Below are 17349 nucleotides of genomic sequence, written 5' to 3' on the forward strand. Positions count from 1 at the left end.
GACATATGTAATCCGATTCCAACAAAATAAGATCCAGGAAGATTAGCTACAACAATCGGGCTATTTGTACACTAACGTTCCCCGATTCCTTTTCACATGCAGAATAATCGGACAATAAGTTTATGAACATAATCCATTTCTAATAAGGATCGGGTTACTTCGTGATTAACGTAATTCGAATCTGTGAACACTGAATTTTTTTGATTTCAAAATTCTCGAATTCTAACCTATTGCATGTTACTAAAACCTAGTTATTTAGAGGATTGGGTTGATAGAAAAGTACCTGATTCGACCCATTTCCTCCTCTTGTGCGGCACGATCGGCTTCGGCTGGTTGTTGCACTTCCGTCATTTTATTTCGAATTGCTTGAACAAGTCCAGGATTGTCGGCACTAGAATGATTCATGTTAGTAGCATACTTAGTTCTTGTTGGTTTCGACATTTTATGGAAGAAAGAAAACGATTAATCGTTTTTGAATCGTTCGATCACCGACTATTTTTGGTTTCAAAAAAATGGAAAAAGAGGGAGTGGAGGAGATGAATCGGTTTTTATATTAGAAATAAAAACTGATTTTTGTTAGTTATGTTTATTAAGGATTGATGGGGATAATTTAGTAATATTAATATTTTTTTGAGGGTAATTTTGGTAGTTTATATAAATATTAGACACCCCTTGTCATTGTGAATTGGGTAGATGAAGTAATCTATAGACCCCAATTAAGTGGCATAGGCCCCAATTTAGCCAGGATCTTTAACCATCCGTTCTATAGTCTAAATGGAACCATCTTATCTTACTGTTTCAACTATTGCATGTGATGAATTCAATTTTGCTCATCAATCGTACAATATTCCATTTAGCGCTGAATGGAATAGCGAAAAGCAATTTCTTTTTGCGCTGAGCGGAACAGCGTAACTATCTCGCTACTAGTTCAAGTGCGAGCAAATGGTAGGAGAGAGAACTAGTGTTAACAAATAGACAACACTTTTTTTTTTGAAGTGCAACACTTTTTTGCTAATCTTGCAGCTCAATCTAGCCCATAACACTTAGCCTAAGGATTGCTCAAACTACGACATACAAAAAGAAAAAAAAAAGATAATAAACAAACAAACAAATTTCTCACCACAAGGAAACAATCTTATATTTTGATCCCAACTTCAGGTTCTGTTTATTGGCTGCTCTAAACATTAGGCTTATTGCTTCAGGCACACTGTCGTGATGGGAATAACGCATAGACAAGGATGCATGATTGAGTTTATACGTTGAATAACAAGACATCAATATTACTATTAGTTATGTTATTTGAGTATTAGATATAAATACTTGGCAAAACTATATATACAAAGATATATACCAAAATATGCATAAAAATATTAAGAAAAGGATGAAAAAGAATTAGGAATCCGATCTAGCGTTGATTTTTTAGCTCTCTATGGGCACTCCTCGATGGAACTTCATTCAAATGATCATCAAATTGATGAATTCACCAAATCACATCTCCATCTTTAGATTATTTCCCTCCATACTTCCTGCAAAATTGCATGCAAGTGTAGAGCAAATATTAGATGTAAATTGACGGATGAATCTCATTTTGTGAAACTTGAGACCCAGTGGTCCAGAGGAACTACAACTAGTGATCTTACGCCCCAGGGAAAGATTACTTAACTATGTTCAGTTACTTTTATGGTTTTAGGCTGATCACCAATGTGTCCAATATCTTTAGCAAGATGAATAAAAATAAAAATGAAGTTCAAACTTTAAGCCGAAGTATTGGTTGTATTTGTTTTAAATATGGGGCAATCAAAGATATCCTGGTACAGTTCTTTAATCATAATTATCGGATAACTAATGATAATGAAACGTTAAAAGTAAAGAAACATCAAGTAATAACTTTCATAATTATTCTTTAATTAATATTGTTACCTGTATATGATTGATGTGGAAAAACAGATGGATGAGCTCTTCCTTGAGGAAACTCCACAATACTGTAAATGTTTTGCAGATCTGTTTCCCAAGTTGTAGAAGTAGGTTGATCTTGCTATAAGGCACAACAGGAATCCAAAAGTAAGAAATTTTATGTACGTACAAATCGTAAGTATGAATACATGTATTTGAGAAGAAAAAAAATCAGAGAAATTACAGTGAAGCAAGACGTGTCCAAGAATGCGTCGGACAACGGTAAGGGTGGGGCGCTTATTGTTCTCCGTAGCGCTGCTGCCATTTCGGGGGGATTTATCACCATATCCAAACCACAGGATGAAATCATTTCTTGCATTGTTGGATTAAACGACTGAAGGTAAGTTGAGGAATTGACCATGTCTGCATTTAACATTCCCATATTTGAAAAAACACCGGAGGAAGGAAACATCTGTGTGTAACATCCAATTGTAAATTTTATCAATAAGAATTGCTTTAAGATATCTAAACAGTTTTTCACCAGTTGATAATAGTGACGGACTTGATATTTTTACTAGTAACAATGCCTGTGGTCTTACATCTTTAGCGAAGAAGTTATCAATGTTCACATCCAGTCTTGGTTTGACTGTAGCAAGTTTCATGGACAGAAACTGGTGCAGATGAAAACAAAAAGGAAACATAATTAGTTGATGATATTGACAGAGAAATACAACCATCACTTTGGACATTAACAACCTTTAGTTAAGCTGCTCTAAAACTTCAACTTGCTGAGAGAGATAATTATTAATGTAATAAGGGAATGCTACACATACCGGGGATTTCCTCCAGAGAAATCCCGATTCACACAGCCTAGAGTCCACGGAAGAATTATATGGGGTGGGTTTTTGGTCCCAACATTTAGTGTGTGCTGCGGAATTTTTCGGGAGGAAATCCGCAGGGCACCTATCATTTCCGATGTAAATACAGATCATTGGTTTAACTTTTTTGGTCAGATTCATTCGACCCCATAACCAAAATATAATATAATATGGCTTTGGGTCTAAGTCATATTTTCACAATCGATCGAGGACCCGCTGAATTTTGAAACCTACATTACCTAATCCTTGGGATCTAGATGATAAAAATGAAAGCAAAAAAATATACCTCAACTTGTCGTTGAAGAGACTGAACATAATTAATAATTTCGTCAAGCATCCCTGCTTTGCCTGTAATCTTATTGCAACCAGGGACCAGATCTTGCAAATATTTCATCCTTTCACTAATCTTTTCCCTTCTCACCTACACAAAAAACTTCATCAAATTTCATATCTTAACGAAATCAATACTCCTATAAACATTACAGAATCATCTACGTAGTGGTTGATTAACTTACTCTTTCGGCTAAGCTATGGCTATCGGTAGCTTGACCACGCCGAGCTCGAACATGGATGTAATCCGGTTTTTGAACTTCAGAAATCTTTGAATTATTATCTTTAGATGTATCCGGAGAATTTTCTTTATTATTGATATTGTTGTTCTTATGTTGTTGGGGTTGTTCATGGGTGATCTTGGATTCTACTTCCTCAGCCATGTCTACTTTGATTCTCTTGTCTTTTAGTTCCTCCGCTACACCATTAACCTGAGTAATCAACGACAACAACAAAAACTTCTCATCATGATATTATTACAGACAAGTACAAGTAAAGAAAAGACCCAACAGAGAGTTGAGATTGATGGAGACTTAAGAGACTGATTCAAATTTCGAGGACGAAAATTATACAAGAAAATAAGTGAACATATATACGTCTCGAGACGTTGAAAAAAATAAATAATAACAGACCTTTGAGTTGTGTGCCTTATCAGCTTTCCTCTTCCTTCCGACAATGGAAGACATTTTACCCGGTGAACAGATTTCTTTACTTTTTTCTTCCGCAGCTGCTGCAACTATAGTCGCAGGTAAAACAGTATCACCCACAATTGGAGGACAACTAGTAGTTCTAGAAATGGAGATATTTGACATCTCATTACCAGAATTATTATTATTACTAACAAATCCGTTGGAAGTACTTGAAAATCCTGTAGTGATAATTTCTTCACCAAATCCAGTCTTGGGCACTGGGTATTTACCAAAATCAGTACTCCACCCATTTTCTAAACTTGGATCAGTTTTCATTGAGCGATTAACAAACTCTCTCATCATAGAATCATTCATGAAACCTTGATGATGATCAAAATTTGAAGTGGTTAATGGTAATTGGAACAGATTAGCAAAATGGGCATCATTACTGAGATACGTTTGAGGAGCTTCAGTTTCCTGTTGCTGATGCTGTTGTTGCTGCCAATTTTGTCTAGCTCTTTGTCTTTCAAGTACGGTTAAGTCAGTTCCATTATTAAAACGGTAATTATTATTATGATTTCCAGAAGTAGATGAAGCTTGCATACAGTGTAGCATCTCTTGTGTTAGAACCCTATTCATCCTCGCCCAGAAAAATCAGAAGAAGAATCAGAAACAGAAAGTAATAAGAAGAGGCGGTTCAGTTACCGAATTACGCAATGGGTGTTAAAGTTAAGGCACGTATGCAAACTTTCATGCCAAACGCGTGTCTACTTCTTCCTTTGCAAAATGAACCAAGTATTATTGTATCTTTCTTCTGATCAAAAAGGGAGAAGAAGAACCTGAGTTTATATAAAGGAAAGAAAATGATTGAAAATTTGTTTATCTGACACCGAATGGCCGGTATCAGACACAAATAGCCGGAATAAATAGTGAGGGAGGATGGAAGGATAATTAGAGGAGGAGAGAAGTATCTATCGGTTCAGGAAGGGCTGTGGGCAGTAGGACCTACAGACATAAGGACACGTGGGAGTGTCGAAAAGAAACGGGGTTGAAGAGGAGGGAGGGGGTTTTACGAAAAGAAAGTTAGGGTTCTAAAAGGAAGTGGTGGAAGGAGGTGCCCACTCTACGTATACATTCACGTGGGGGGAGATACACGTGTCTGCAAAGAGATGGAGTGATTCTGACATGTCAGCATGGTGACATGGTGAAGGAGTTGGGATTGATTGGGTAGTTTTTCTTAGACTTTAGGTTTTTTGTTGGAAGTTTTAAGACAAAAATGAAAACTGGAAACTGCTTACATAATTAAGCCGAAGATTCTCCGGGAATTATGGGTTTCCTTTTATCACTCTATTTTTTTTTTCTTCTTCCGAAGGCCTCCATTTCTATATTTGAGCAAAGGTCAAACAAATTAACTATTTCATGGAAAGGTGCAGTCAGTGTCGAATTCAGTAAAAAGGTGTGACCATGTACGAGTTGGACTCGGGTCTACCAGGTGAATTAACTCGAACCCGTTTTTATCTGACCTACCCTCCCTGGTCGGGTTAGAGCAACTGCAGTGGTGCGATCAAAACCAAAGATCAAAGATCAAAAAAAAGATCAAATTTTGGGTTTAGTCCGTGTTGTCACGTAACGGTCCCGATTAAAATTTGGTCGCGCGTAATTTAAATCTCCGCCCCAAAAAAATTTCATCGGGCGCATCTCAAATGTCCGCCCAATCAATCACCAGGCACACTTTAAGTTTACGCCTGTCAACAGGCGTACTTTAAGTTTACGCCTCATTTTTTATTTTATTTTTTTAATTTGAATTTTCATCGGGCGTAATTTAAATCTCCGCCCGTTAACAAGCGTACTTTAAATTTACGCCCAGCAACAAGCGTACTTTAAATTTACGCCCGACTATATTAGGATTTGGTATTTGGTCGCGACCAAATATGGTCTGGAATTTGATCTTTGGCTGGGATTTGATCTTTACTCCGTCCCACTGCGTCACGATCTCATCCCAAATTTTTGGTTATACTCGCCCACTGTGGATGCTCTTAGTTCATTATCCCTGGTTAGTTTAGGTGCTCTGGTTAGCTGGTTGGGTTTTATAGAGATGGATGTTCCATTCAAGCAGAGATGGCACCCGGATAGAAATGGATGTTTTTTTTTCTGGATTGATACTTGATAGTTCATTCAGCCTTTCCCCATTGAATATGTTAGTTCATTCAAGCGGCCTTGTCCATCCATCATAAGAAAGTAAGTTCCTAAATTACAGTAGCACTCAGATCTATTTTTCAGGTTAATAACTCTTATCTTAAGCACTGACTCAACCACATGACGTCTGGGATGTTGGTGAATTAGTCCCAAGCAACTTATAAAAGAGCCCAGTATAATAAGTGTTTGCCTTTATTCCGCCAGGCACCAAATAGTGAAATAAGATGACAGTCACTACCGGAGAATACAATAAACAAGAATCTCAATCTGCCAGAGATACATGCATGAACACTAGACCTAAAATCTTATTAGCTTATTTCACTCTCAAAAGACAAAACTGCTAATCCATCTAGAATTTTATAAACACACTGATAAATGCTTTGGTAGCTGCCATATTGGAACCTGTTTCATGTTTTTTCCTGCTACAGACCTACATTCTAATAGCTTGTTTCACTCTCAAAAGCTGCTAGTCCATCCAGAACTTTATGAATGCGCTGATAAATAGGGTTGAACATGGTATCGGTTAACTGTTGGAAACCGACCGAACCAGACCAATAAACAAGAAACCGAACCAAACCATTTAGATTTGGATTGGTTTGGTAAAAAAAGTTGAAAAACCGACATTACTGGTTTGGTTTTGATTTGACCTGAAAACCGAACCAAAAACCATTGGGGAACCGATTAATTTTTAAACTTAGTTTCTACCGTCGATTTAAAAGTATTAGATTCTACCCATTGATTTAGAGGATAAATAGAAACCCTAAATCTAATATTTCATTATGATACTCTCCCTCTTTCTCTTTCTCCTTCTCTCAGCCGCCTCCCTTCTCCACCCCCAACAACAGCTGCTGCTACTCGACTTTTTTCTTCCCGTCTTCTTTCTTTTTTATTTGTCAATAACTAAATTAAGATATATTATATATCTTCTTTTGATCTCTAGAATTAGAGTAAGCTTTAACTATTCTTGATTTATTTTTTTTGTCTGTATATTTGTGTAAATCAATACTATCGGCAACTACGATTTTTTTATCTGTAAATTTGTGTATTTTTTTTCTGGGTTGACATAATTATTGGTTAACCAAAAACCACTGGGACAAACCGTAACCAACTGGAGCCATTTGGAAACCGAACCAGTGGTTAATGGATTGGTTTGGTTTAAATTTTTAGAAACCAATAATATTGGTTTCGGTTTTGGTTTGGCTAGAAACCGAACCAAAACCGACCATGAACAGCCCTACTGATAAATGCTTGAATAACTGCCATAGCCGGATTCGTCTCGTGTTTCTTCGATTTAACTTGCCATGATTTACTGCTAAAAGAAAAAAAATCGTAATCAGATTCATTGTAGGAGCACATTTTTACCACAGTATTCATTAATCTACACGAGTTCAGAATTAATCTTTAGAAAACTCTTGCAGGTTAATTTTTTCAAAGGTAGGCTTCTTTCCTTTGTCGCTTTGGATACCTTGCACATCAGCTTTAGCATCAACATCTTCCACTTGAGAAAGTGATTTGCTGTTTTTAGCATTGTTGTTCAAGGAATAGGAGGCGCCTGGAACAACTTTAGTCTGTAGAGAGATAGAAGAAGTAAATGCCAGACACAGTTTAGTCATTCATGTTTCTAAATGAGAGCTACATGCACATTCAAGGTCCCCCACAAAGTCAAATCCCATTTGTTTTAACATAAATTAGAAACTTTCAGTTTCTGAACCACTTCTCGATCCTTGAGTCGAGATCGCATATATGGTGTTTATTATCTTCTTCGATAGATCATGGAAAATTTCTGGAAAAACGACCTCCATTTAACAAGTGGTGTGTAACTGCTCTGTCTTTTCAATTTGCAGATATGAATTTGCTTTTCAAATAGCAGTCTACATGCATGGATTTCATTCTCTTAAACCACTAATCAGGTCACCCTGAAGATAACATCAAAATGGATATACTTAAAGCTACGAGCTATTTTTATATGATACAAAGAGATATACGTTATGGTCTCATCTGTCCACCCTAAATACCTCTAATTATTACTGAGCAATGAAGTAAACATATAAGATAGCATGGTTCACAGCAAGGCCCTAAAGCTCGTTAACAATATGAGCAATACAAATGAAGAACTTTAGCCTACAAAGTGGTGTTCCACTAGACTAAATAGTTATTACTAGTGTTTACATGTAATTCATTTAAGGTACATCCCAGAAAGAAAAGTTGAACTTGGATGCTGATGATTCAAATGCCATCAAAAAAAATTCTTTAAACCCATGCGCGTAGACAGATAGACATATAGGGAAATCAATATTATTGTTTTTGGGAAAGGTATACGAAATTCACATTTTGAATCAGCACATTTGCATCTTAACAGAATGACCTAGCGATACAGCTTCTGCTGTTATCCATAAGTAACTATGTAAAATGAGAATATGAAAGTGGAACATAAACAGACAATAGATATGCGAAATGTGATATTAAAACTTAAGTTGGACTACGTATACACCCCAAGCGCAATCTTTAATAGCGGAAAAATGGTGCTTTTTAGCTCAATAGTCTTAGCATGCGAATAAAAGTAAAAGAATATGTAATAGACCTTCCCCATTATTTAAGCATGTGCAAGTGAATAATATGATATGGTATCCTGAAAATATACGACCGGTTGCTGGTAAAGTTTGTAGTACTGGAGAATCGCCTAGCTACTTGTGTGATTTTTACTGAAAGATCTGGTCTTCGGGCGGTTGCAGAAATAAAATTGGGTAAATAACAAAGAAAGTCGTACAAAATTAATCTGGTACGAAACTAAGAATACCGTATAAAATAAATTGGGTACCAAACTAAGAATGTTGTATAAAATAATTTGGGTACGAATCTAAGAATGTCGTACAAAATAAATTGGGTAGAAACACAGAATGTCGTATATAATAAATTGGGTACAACATTCATCAATTGCTGAAGCATTTAAATTACTGAGATCAAGAAAAATCGAACCAAAATTGAGGAGTTCACTGCATGAACGATTACTTAAAGTTTGAAACTTACTTTCTCGTTGAGGGCAGAGTGGATCAAAAGCACATTGCTCAATACTTGGCTAACAGTGTCCCCATTGATCAAAAGCACATTGCTCATATCCTGGTTGAGAAATACATGAACATATTTGGACCTAATGACTGCACTGTGCCATTCTCCAGTAAGAATCCAGCATGAGAGAACAAATTAGTTTGAATTTGAGACAAATTGCATCTACCTCACAAGGACTTTAGCAACAACAGATAACAGTGATCTTACCAATCCATCCAGCAAGAAATTTTTAACTCACCCTTCGTATACGGATTCCCCTCCACTTCGGTTGCAGATACTTATAGCGGTATGAAGAACAATAACGGGGTAGTATTACTAGATCAATTGAAAAATTGTTCTAAGTTAAACAATCTTACATCCATCAAATTTGATCCAGAACACCTTGGAGTTGCTAGAGAAACAGGAAAGAAGAAACAGGATTTCTATAAAACATCCTATCATAGCAACAACAGATACAATTTTGTATCACATTTGATGCAATGAAATTGCACATACACCACCATAAATGAATAACTTGAATAATTCAATATGCCAAAGTACCTCCTGAAGTGCCGTTAAAGCTTCTGCCAGCGATTAACTTCTTTACTAAAATTGTTCGTGATCTCTTTCACCTAAGACAAATGAACAACATAAAACTTTTAAGCACACACACCCATGTAATGAAATCAAAACACATGAACTAGCTAACCCAGTAAAAAACCAACAGGGTAGATCACATTCTAGGTCTGATTCATTTTACTCAAAAGCAAACCAAATCTTTCATTCAATCATTTAAACAAACACTTTGAAAGCAATTAAAGTAAAAATCGAAAATTTATACTTACAATTCTAACAAATGGAGCTCTAGGCAATAACAGATCAATACTCTTTTGCAATTTTCGTATCTCATGAAGTGCTTTGGTTCCTGGTTTACGTCTATATGACCTCTTCTTAGCCGCCTGGAACAACAACAAAAAAATAAAAAAAAGACCCTAAAAGGAAAATTGAATCTTAGAAATATAGAGAAAGATTCAGAGATAGAGTACCGCATCAGAACTAGAACTTGCTGCTGCTGCTGGTGGTGGTGGACGACCTGTAATAAAGATGTGAAAATGTGAAAGAATATAAAATCAGGAGTTCTGAAAACAAAATTCTTCATCAATCAAATACCAAAATCAATCTTTAAAGAGAGAGTTAGAGAGAAAAAGACAGAGAGATTTACCTCCAGATGGGTACCTTTGGGAGAAATGTTTCTTTCTCGCCATGGCGTCTACAACAACAAAACTGATCAAAGAAGGAGGAGGAAATCGAGACAAAGAGAGGGAGAGATTTGATGAAGAACAGTTGGGTTTCAATATCCCACCAGCTAACCAGAGCACCTAACCTAACCAGGGATAATGAACTAACCCGACCAGGGAGGGTAGGTCAGACAAAAACGGGTTCGAGTTAATTCACCTGGTAGACCCGACATGGTTGCACCTTTTTACTGAATTCGACCCTGACTGCACCTTTCCATGGAATAGTTAATTTGTTTGACCTTTGCTCTCTACATTTAGTATGTTCAAATATGGCTATTCCCAGTGATTTTTAGTTACCATCCACTCCTACGCTTGCCAATGCAGGTTGAAGGCTTGAAGCAAAGACATACTTCGCAAGGTTTACAAGTGGTGCGAATTTATCATTTTTTTTTCTTCACACCGGATGCAAACTAGGTTCAAATGTACCACATTCGCTCTACTCCGTATTTATGTCACTCTTGCGTTTCCATTGTACAAAGTTTTTACATAATACCTAACCCAGCCTTTAATTTGATTCCAAAAAAATAAAATCTGCAACAACTAAATTATTATTAGCAACCAATTTTCTTTGATTTCTAATGTCCATTTTATGGGAAAACGACATTACGGTAGGACTAATTGAAGATAGGGTGCAAGTAGAACTGTTGATGAAAGCTTTAGGTCATTGAAACAAAAGGAGCTGGGGCTTGAGGAAAGTGGTACAGACTACAGGGACATAATCTGGATTAATTTGTGGGAACAAATCCAGTAAGGATAACAAAAAGGAAAAAAAAACAAAAAAAGGTAAAACATCGAATATCATTAACATTATATAGTATATCCACCGAATATCTAATGGGCCACTGAAATCTCTCTGTCTACGCAAGATTAATAATAGGGATACCATTCATTAGGGGGCGTACCAACGTCCCAAAGCAAACTGGTATTCCTTATTAGCATCCACTAGATTTTGTGTCCGTGCTATGTGCCGGGCGGATCCGAAAATTAACCACCATTATTTATTTTTTCTATTACCCATATTTTTGGTTTGGTGTAATGTTGCTTCGCCTCGTCCCGATGATGAACATATATTTTATAGGTTAAATATGTTCCGATGCGTTTTTTATTTGGTGTGGCTTTGCTTCGCCTCGCCCATCATTTAGGATTTTTTATTTGGTGTGACTCGGCTTCGCCTTGCCTCCCCCTGCCCCCACTCCGATGCGTTTTTTATTTGGTGTCACCAAATTCATGTCGTCGAAGCTAAAGGCGGCAGATTTGATGGGATCCCCATGCTTGATGTCCATTGATGTCATTAGCTTTCTACCTTGGTCAAACCCCCGTGCTTGATGTCGCAGAAACCCCATGGAACCTCAGCAGTCTAGTAAAATTGAAAAGATTTTAATGGATCGCCACTTTAGTTGGTGGAGTAAGTTCTATCTGGAGCAACCCAACAACAAACAACAATTCAAAGAGTACTAAACAAATGAATGAAATGTGTTGTTCAAATTGTCAACTCAAGTAAAAACAATGAACCTCAGAATAAAAAAACAACATCGATTCTATCAACATTTGAAAAAGCAAAGATGAAACACTCTAGTCAGTTTCAGTGGATGCATATCTTTAAAATGATGTTTCCTAACCGTTGCATATCATAGCACCAACAACAGAGAAAAAAACAGAAGAGAAGTTTTACCCGGCCAAAATGCATGGCAACAAAGAATCTTTAGAGCTTACTTTGGCTTAAAAACTATTCCCTTTCTGTTTTCCTGAAATCTCCCTTCTTCCTTACCATAGGTGGTACCTCCAAAATGCAAAAAGTTTCATTAAGCTCAATGATGCTCCGGGCATATTTCTCTTCTCATAAATTTTATACAGTTTTCTTTTACCAAAACTGGCATGTAACCCGTGCTACACACCGCCCCGTCGCGATACACTAAACCTTGATTCCAGACTCTTTGTTGTCATTTCTAAAAGGTGTGGTGCATTAAACCTTGATTTGGTTTGGCGAGGCGGACGTCGGAAGCAACAAATCTATCTTTGCTAATGGCAAAATTCTAAGTGTTCCTTTGTTGCAGGTGCAACTCTAATTAGTCCAATGAGTCATGACCAAAAATGATACATATGACGCCCCTTTTAATATTGTCACCGGAATCCTGTAAGGTTTTAGCCTACTCAAATAAGAATACCATCTGTGGGAGTCGAACCGCACATATACATGGTTGAAAAACATGTGCTCTTCCATTTGAGCTAAGATAGCAAGTACTCAATATAGAAGAAATAAAAAGAAATTAAAGAAAAGATTGTTACCTGAGCTAGTATTTGAGATGTAATGTTCAAAATGGAAAGCTACGGTAGTTACTGATAAATGCCTAAGAAATTCCTAAATAGGTATGTACCAACTCAAAATTATACCTCAAGAATAGACTTCCCATTCTCATGTAGTTACAAAATTGATGAACGGAAATACTAAATTTCAGATGCAATCCAGCCACGTATACTTACCCCACACGGAAATGCAAGTTAGATTAGATGCTACCTTCACTAAGCAACTTCCAAAACAAAATGGGACCCCAACTACTGGAATCAGAATACAGTTACTATGAAGTAGTTAAATAGATCATGTTCGACAGAAGATATACAAACGCGGATAGAGAAAAATTGCCTAAGCTTGAAATTATACCTGATAAGTTGTTTTCACAAAGATGCTGATAACAAATTAACAATCATTTCCATAAGGGGTACATCCACGCTTAAATCTGGTATCGAAGGAAGCAGGGTTCAAGGTCTAGGTGGGCAAAAAACAAACTCTTGGCTAACTTTCAAATTTCTAGGGGGTCTAATAAAAAATTTCAGAAAACACGCATGAAAAAATTGATTTCGGGTGTTTTTTGTAGATTTGGGAATATGGAATCCAAATCTGCCTGTAGAGAGACTAAAAGAATGACTATCAACGCAATTTAACAGGGGAAGATAAGATCTCGACTAAAAGAAATTCCAACTCAATATATATTAATGTATCTGTTAATTTATATTCTACGCAGAAGAAAATGGATAATAAGCATAAATAAACAGCAAACAGATTATACATAAATATTTATTATGAACGCGTTGAACGGGACTGTACACAACTTCATCTGAATTCTGTTACGATGGTTCAGATTCAACAATGCACTTTAACTTTTTATCAACAATGCATTATCCCAAGATGTATTATTCACAAAAGAATATGGACAAATAAAGTAATTATTGAAGACACAAATGAAGTCCTAGAGATTTCTCAAAGCATCTCTTACCTGGAATTTCCCCTCGAATTTCACCTAGCATTCCATCAGGTGCTCCGGCATTACTTGCTTTGTTAATGAACCATCCACTAAGCTACAACATATGTGCAATAATCAGCCAACAAAGACTGAGGCACCTGGACATTGCAAAAATGAAAGTGAATTAATCCTGAGACATGTACCTTAAAAGTGATGTGATGAATAAAGAAAAACATTCACAGATTCTAGTAGGTGCAACATGCGCATTGCTGTAGTGACCCTACAGGTGCATCTGAGGAATGATCGTTACAGTAACTCCCATTAGAGGCAATGAAATGACGAAACCAAGTTTGAATATCAAAAAAAAAAAAAAAAGGTCCGACATTGCATATTCACAGAACAAATTAGTAACATTTTATGATTAAGCACATATTTCTAACATTTTCTTTGTCCAACTATTTTCTATTTCTCTCTGACCCTGATCTTTTATAAGCAAAAATAATTTAAAGTTTAAACACGTAAAAGAATTTGCAGACACAGTGGGCAGTCAAACCAAGAGGTGCAAACAATTTGGAATTTTCAGTGATGATACCTGACTGACTAAGCTGTTGCGGATCTTGATCACAAATGGAAAATGTAAATAAATTTGCCCTGCTCCGTGCTGTTTTCCACTTCCATTAGTAGTAGGAGCTATAACTGATAATTTTTTTCTAATGAATTAATGCAATTGATCGACTGACTGAAGTTTTTTCGGATCTTGATCAAAAAAGGCAGATATAATAAGCTTGCGCTCCCTGCTTAAGAAAGTTAAGAAAGAACTGAGCAATATCCAATTTGCAAGGAAATGAATAGGATCAATTTAACGCTAGCTTTCTCATTTGTTGTTCCATTAGTCATTCAGTAGGCAAACTAACCTATAATGACTAAGAATATCGATGAAAAAGAAATGAACAAAACTCAGCAACATCCAATTTGCACGGAAATACTTAAGAATTGATGAAAGATTTAATTAATGAATGCATATGCATATCTTGGTTGATTAGTGGAGGAGAGAAAATCCAATATATTTGTTACCCACAACTGTGCATTTTGCATCAAACAAATAAATAATGAAATCCAAAGTAACGAAAAGTTTGCAATATAGCTATAGATAAATCGATCGATCTATACAATCCAACCAGGCTATATACAAAAGCCTTTGAAATCATCGTAAATGTAGTCTCGAAGGATCTGCCTCTAAGCTGAGACGAAGACCAAGTTTCCTCATCCTACAAATTTAAAACGAATGTATAAAAATTTCTAACCAAAAACTTTCAAATCAAAGAGATGACAAAAACTGGCCAACTTTTTTAGCCAGCATTTAAATTTATCAAATGTACAAAATCTTATACAAACAAAATCCCTATAATTAAATGAACAGATTCATTTTTATATTACAGCAAGAAAGATCGCAATCCAAATATGACCCTCATCCCATTGTATCGGATCTTCTATCAGAGTCTTTTGATTGTTACAATCCCTATTCGAATCCAATGGTATCATTAGGTATGCCATGGTTTATAAAAATAATCAAACTCGTTAATACCTAATCCAATAACAAAGAACTTAAATACTTAATCCAGCCAAATTCCATCAATGAGTAGTTAACTTGTTGTATCCGAAGAAACCCATAATTCTAATAGATACCTGGGTTGTCGCTGGTTGCAGCACCGCACCCTATGTTAGAACTTCCGGGTATATCAAATATTACGTTTCTTCCCCGTGTTGTTTCCACATTGTGATACACTGATTCTTCTGGCAAGCGTGCATCTGGATAAAACGACATAGAACAATCTGAACAACAGAGTCCTCATATAGATTCCGACGTATGTCAATCAGATATATTAAAAAAAAAATAGAGTTAGTTAATTAGATAAGGGTTCTGAAAAGAGAGAAGAAGAATAAGGATAGGGGTTACCAATGGTGAATGGGGTTAGGGTTTACAAAAAAACAAGAATTTTGATTACCTTGTACCTGCAAAATTAAATAAAACAAATCGATGAAAACTATTTGAACTATGGGCTAATAAAACCTAAAGGTGATCAACGTTTCCTGATCATGCTTGCACCAAAAAATAATGGGTTTAGGTATGTACCTCCGGATGATGTTTTGATGAATCAAAGAGAAAGCTGTAAAACAATAACAGAGATTTATGTATTAATCAGCGATAGTTAGAGAAATCAAACACTTCGTGCATATATATATATAAAGAAAGGCCAATTCTTTTTTTTGGCACGAATTCCTGATTCCAACCGATTTCTTTTCTTTTGGTCAACGATTTCCTTTTTAAGAGTTTCACTTTTTTTTTTTAAATTTATTTAACGGTTTAGACGTGAGTTTTATCCACCTTTACTAGAGTACAATTAAGTATAGGGGTAAACATGATGTAACTAAATAATTCAAGTTTAAATTCTAAATAAGTATTGTCTACCTACTTTTTTTTCAAAATTGTTACTAACGGACAGTTGAATATTTGATGTTTCCAAATTATAACCAAATTTTAATGATTACAACCAATGGAGTTATGTTAAGTGTCCTCACCATAGCTTCTGCATTAGAAAATGCCTTTCTAGGCCAATAGGAAGCGAAGGTTTCATCACCGTTTAATGTGAGAACTTTATTTGTCAAGGCCTTTAAGGAGGAAGATGTGTCTATGTGAATAGGCCCATCGATATCTGTCCGGAATCCATTTCCGAGTATTCAAAATTCTACAGGGTTTTATCTGTTTTATTGGATATCGGGTCAGATATTTTATCGGATATTTCTTCCTTAGTATATCGGAACCGGATTAGGCTTCATCCCAATTGTTAATATCTGATATCTGATAGAACATGGACTTATTTGTAATTTGTCCTAACCATATTAGAGCCGAGTAGAAGAGTAAGGAAAAATATCCGATATCCGATACGATATGTTTGAGAAATTGAACTTAAATTTCAATTATGAACATGTTTTACAGGTTTTAACATTTTTTTATCAAAACCGGATATTATCAAATAAATATTCGATATTTGATAGATTAGCCTATCGGAATCGATACCTGATTTTTGATATCCTATAGGAGATTATCGGATATCGAATATCCGATAGCACTTAACCTATCGGATACGGATTTCTAAATATCCGGCGGATATTCGTTGACAGCCCTATATGTGAACAACTTATCCGTACTTCCTTTGGTAGGTTCATCATTTATTCACTTCCTTTGCATTTTATATCGGATGACAAAAATATAATGAGTTGTACCTTAGATCTACCAATATAAATTATTACAACAAATTCTCTCCTCTTTATCTCCTTCTCAAAGTCGGAAAAAACCCTCACCACCATTAAAGTTTACCGAATCAGATTACAAAATATCCAGCTTTGATTTCTTGACAGAGAAGTTTGGTTCAAAATATTCTAATTGGAGAATTTATTTTGTGAATCAGACTGGAAGAATGGTTCTTACGAAATCAGTCTTAGCTTCAATTCCGGTTTTCTTCATGGGGATTTGCATTCAACCTAAAAGTACGTTTAAACAATTGATAAGATTATGTGTGATTTTTGGTGGGGGCATTTAGGCGAGAATAGGAAAAAGCATCTGATTAACTGGGGCAAAGTGTGCATGTCTCAAACTGATGGTGGTTTTGGTATCAGAAACATTGAAAATGTTAACAAAGATTTGGTCTGTAAATTGGCTTGGAGATTTCTTGAAGAGAAAGATGCGCCATGGGTTCAATTACTGGATGCTAAATACATCAAAAATGATTCATTATGGACAGTGGATGAAAACAAAGAGAGCTCTTCAATATAGAATAGC

General features: G+C 35.9%; 2 protein-coding genes and 1 long non-coding RNA gene across 9 annotated transcripts; all 3 read right to left on the reverse strand.

Moving 5' to 3' along the window:
- Nucleotides 1-1256: 1256 nt before the first annotated feature.
- Nucleotides 1257-4752, reverse strand: LOC113349832 (transcription factor HBI1-like). Its single transcript, XM_026593873.1, has 7 exons — nt 3734-4752; nt 3287-3532; nt 3058-3192; nt 2493-2564; nt 2138-2365; nt 1921-2035; nt 1257-1526 (listed from the first exon to the last, which is right to left on the reverse strand). Exons 1-7 carry the CDS (start codon nt 4367-4369, stop codon nt 1489-1491), a joined length of 1470 nt encoding a protein of 489 aa, XP_026449658.1. The 5' UTR covers nt 4370-4752; the 3' UTR covers nt 1257-1488.
- A 2353-nt stretch (nt 4753-7105) lies between these two features.
- Nucleotides 7106-10349, reverse strand: LOC113349833 (histone H3-like centromeric protein A). Of its 5 annotated transcripts, none has more exons than XR_003360401.1 (6): nt 10194-10349; nt 10018-10064; nt 9817-9930; nt 8954-9603; nt 7392-7494; nt 7106-7235 (listed from the first exon to the last, which is right to left on the reverse strand). XR_003360401.1 is itself a non-coding variant. In XM_026593876.1 (6 exons), exons 1-4 carry the CDS (start codon nt 10234-10236, stop codon nt 9547-9549), a joined length of 261 nt encoding a protein of 86 aa, XP_026449661.1. In that variant the 5' UTR covers nt 10237-10349; the 3' UTR covers nt 7240-7494; nt 8954-9307; nt 9533-9546. The 5 variants fall into 5 exon arrangements, 3 of the variants coding, with proteins under 3 accessions (XP_026449661.1, XP_026449660.1, XP_026449659.1); XR_003360402.1 differs by having other exon boundaries at nt 7149-7238; XM_026593876.1 differs by lacking the exon at nt 7106-7235 and having other exon boundaries at nt 7240-7494; nt 8954-9307; nt 9533-9603.
- Nucleotides 10350-11051: 702 nt separating this feature from the next.
- On the reverse strand, nt 11052-15789 carry LOC113349834. 3 transcript variants are annotated; one of them, XR_003360404.1, is made up of 5 exons: nt 15643-15789; nt 15195-15521; nt 14101-14302; nt 13542-13666; nt 11052-11685 (listed from the first exon to the last, which is right to left on the reverse strand). It is a non-coding gene; the product is annotated as an uncharacterized LOC113349834 (long non-coding RNA). The 3 variants fall into 3 exon arrangements; XR_003360405.1 differs by having other exon boundaries at nt 11052-11626; nt 11942-13666; XR_003360403.1 differs by having other exon boundaries at nt 11942-13666.
- Nucleotides 15790-17349: the final 1560 nt, after the last annotated feature.

Source organism: Papaver somniferum, chromosome 2, assembly GCF_003573695.1.
Source record: "Papaver somniferum cultivar HN1 chromosome 2, ASM357369v1, whole genome shotgun sequence".
In the NCBI taxonomy this organism is placed as follows: domain Eukaryota; kingdom Viridiplantae; phylum Streptophyta; class Magnoliopsida; order Ranunculales; family Papaveraceae; genus Papaver; species Papaver somniferum.

Bases quoted from the DNA above. Each gene is read 5' to 3' on its own strand.
- LOC113349832 (XM_026593873.1), bottom strand. From the start codon at position 4,369: ATGAATAGGGTTCTAACACAAGAGATGCTACACTGTATGCAAGCTTCA. The intron at 2,565-3,057 runs GTATATTTTTTT...CATCTGCACCAG, and splicing joins CTCTTCAACGACAAGTTGAG to TTTCTGTCCATGAAACTTGC. The intron at 1,527-1,920 runs GTAACAATATTA...GCAATTTTGCAG, and splicing joins TCCACATCAATCATATACAG to GAAGTATGGAGGGAAATAAT.
- LOC113349833 (XM_026593876.1), bottom strand. From the start codon at position 10,236: ATGGCGAGAAAGAAACATTTCTCCCAAAGGTACCCATCTGGAG. The intron at 10,065-10,193 runs GTAAATCTCTCT...TCTTTATTACAG, and splicing joins CCAAAGGTACCCATCTGGAG to GTCGTCCACCACCACCAGCA. The intron at 9,604-9,816 runs GTAAGTATAAAT...CATTTGTCTTAG, and splicing joins GAGCTCCATTTGTTAGAATT to GTGAAAGAGATCACGAACAA.